We start from the raw sequence: 2,595 nt of genomic DNA, 5'->3' as shown, positions 1-2,595 counted from the left end.
TAGTAACATTTAACCCCCGAGTTAACCCCTAACCTTTAGCCCAACCCTCTTCTAATAAACCTATCAGCATTCTCATTCAGGCTACCTATGGTGTGTCTATTTAGGGAGTAAGAAATGCATCCTTCCTTGTTAAAAGAGGAAGTATTTATTAGAAATAGAAAATATTATTCTATACATTCCAATTACTTCACCATTACTGCACAATACTACACAATATATGCCTTCTCTTACAGGAATACTTCCTCTAGAGCCTAATGATTGATAGAAATGTAATGTGATCACTGTACATGAACAAACTCTGTGAGAGGTCAAGGCCCAGGTCTGGGCTGTGCTATGACTGTGTAGGCCTTGGCTTTGAGTACCACACTGGCTACTCCTGTCAGGTCTGGTAGAGAGGTCTGGCTTTCAGCTGGTACGAACTGGAAATCACGCAACAAGTAGGCGGTGAACAGAAACAATTCCATTTTGGCCACGGCCTCCCCCAAACACAGCCGAGCGCCCCCGCCGAAAGGCAGGAGAGCACGCGTCGAGGCCCCCCCACCCTCCAGGAACCGCTCTGAAAGAGAGAGGGTCTACTGTTAGCTGCTGCTGGAACTATGTTGCTGAGCCAAGTGAAAGGAATGCTAGGTCTGCATCCCAAATGGTACCCTATTCCCTATATAGTGCACTACTTTTAACCTGAGCCTTATGGGCCCTGATCAATAGTAGTTCACTCTATAGGGAATAGGATGCCATTTGGGACATTACCAGTACACTCAATAGCCCAGCACCTGGTTTGAAGGCATAGGGATCCGTCCACACTGCAGGGTCATGATGCGCCCCAAACAAATTGGGGATGATGACAGTGTTTTTAGGGATGAAGTAGCCTGCAATACTGAACACATATGGAATAGACACAGAATTATACATTGCACATACATTGAGTATAGCAAACATTAGGAACACCTTCCTAATATTAAGTTGTACCCCCCCCCCCTCCCTCAGAACAGCCTCAATTCATTGGGACATGGACTACAAGGTGTCGAAAGCGTTACACAGGGATGCTGGCCCATGTTGACTCCCATGTTTCCCACAGTTGTGTTAAGTTGGCTGGATGTCCTTTGAGTGGTGGACGATTCTTGATACACACAGGAAATTGTTGAGCGTGAAAAACCCAGCAGTGTTGCAGTTCTTGACACAAACTGATGCGCCTGGCACCTACTACTAACTTACCCCATTTTAAGGCATTGGAGTATTTTGTCTTGCCCATTCACCCTCTGAATGGCACCACATTCACAATCCATGTCCCAATTGTCTCAAGGCTTTAAAAATCCTTCTTTAACCTGTCTCCTCCCCTTCATCTACACTGACTGAAGTGGATTTAACAAGTGACATCATTAAGGGATCATAGCTTTCACCTGATTCGCCTGGTCAGTCTATGTCGTGGAAAGAGCAGGTGTTCTTAATGTTTTGTGTACTCAGTGTATAAACATGCATTAGTACTGTATGATGAGGTATTACTTTTAGGTAGAAAAACGGCACAGAAGGGAAGTTGGCAAGGCAAATGTACTGTACAAAGCAGAGTAACAGCATCAAAACATAAGCTCCCATATGATGGTGAAAGTTACACATAGCTGTACAGTACTTTCCCACAGTGCATTTATTGAGATGCTCTGTAGAGTAATCTTATACAGTAATGATTTACATTAATGATATACAGTAAAGATATACAGTAATGATATACAGTAAAGATATACAGTAATGTTATACAGTAATGTTATACAGTAATGATATACAGTAATGATATACAGTAATGATATAGAGTAAAGATATACAGTAATGTTATACAGTAATGCTATATGGTACTACAGTAAGTATATCACAGAGGAGACTGGTGGGAGGGGTTATAGGAGGACAGGCTCATTGTAATGGCTGGAATGGATTTGATGGAACGGAGTCAAACACATCAAATAAATGCAAACCACATGTTTGACTCTGTTCCATTTATTCCATTTTAGCCCGTCCTCCTATAGCTCCTCCCACCAGCCTCCCCTGGTATATCTTCCATTCACCTGCTGTCTCTGATGGCTCTGTGAGGCACGGCTAGCGGAGCCACAGGTCTGAGTCTGAGCACCTCACTGATCACAGCACACAGAACTGGCAGCCTGTGTCTGTCACTGTACTGAGGGTAGCGCCCGTCCAGCACCGAACACATCTCATCATACACTCTGTACTGCACCTAGGGAGGAGGAAAGAGAGAGAGAGAGAGAGTAAGAGAGACGGAGGGAGAGAGAAAGAGAAAGAGAGATGGATGGAGGGAGAGAGAGAGAGAGTAATAGAGACAGAGGGAGAGATAAAGGGAGAGAGAGTGAGAGAGATGGAGGGAGAGAGAAAGAGAGAGAGAGAGATGGATGGAGGGAGAGAGAGAGAGAGTAATAGAGACAGAGGGAGAGATAAAGGGAGAGAGAGTGAGAGAGAAAGAGAAGCATCTCACCATGTGAAGTGATCTCAAACGTAAGTTTTGACTTACAGTCTATAATGGAATGCAAGCCAACAACACATCTGTGGGTTTCAGTCTAGTTCCATCTCTATAGAATACTATGTAAGGCATATATC

General features: G+C 44.0%; 1 protein-coding gene across 1 annotated transcript; it reads right to left on the bottom strand.

Annotated features, from left to right (window-relative positions):
- Positions 1-191: 191 nt before the first annotated feature.
- LOC120039609 (steroid 17-alpha-hydroxylase/17,20 lyase-like) lies at positions 192-2,292 on the bottom strand. Its single transcript, XM_038985035.1, has 3 exons — positions 2,052-2,292; positions 771-874; positions 192-556 (listed from the first exon to the last, which is right to left on the bottom strand). Exons 1-3 carry the CDS (start codon positions 2,192-2,194, stop codon positions 309-311), a joined length of 495 nt encoding a protein of 164 aa, XP_038840963.1. The 5' UTR covers positions 2,195-2,292; the 3' UTR covers positions 192-308.
- Positions 2,293-2,595: the final 303 nt, after the last annotated feature.

The sequence above is a fragment of the Salvelinus namaycush genome, unplaced genomic scaffold, assembly GCF_016432855.1.
Source record: "Salvelinus namaycush isolate Seneca unplaced genomic scaffold, SaNama_1.0 Scaffold284, whole genome shotgun sequence".
NCBI lineage: Eukaryota > Metazoa > Chordata > Actinopteri > Salmoniformes > Salmonidae > Salvelinus > Salvelinus namaycush.
Note: the sequence above shows the minus strand (reverse complement) of the source record. Positions and strands in the feature narration are given on the sequence as shown.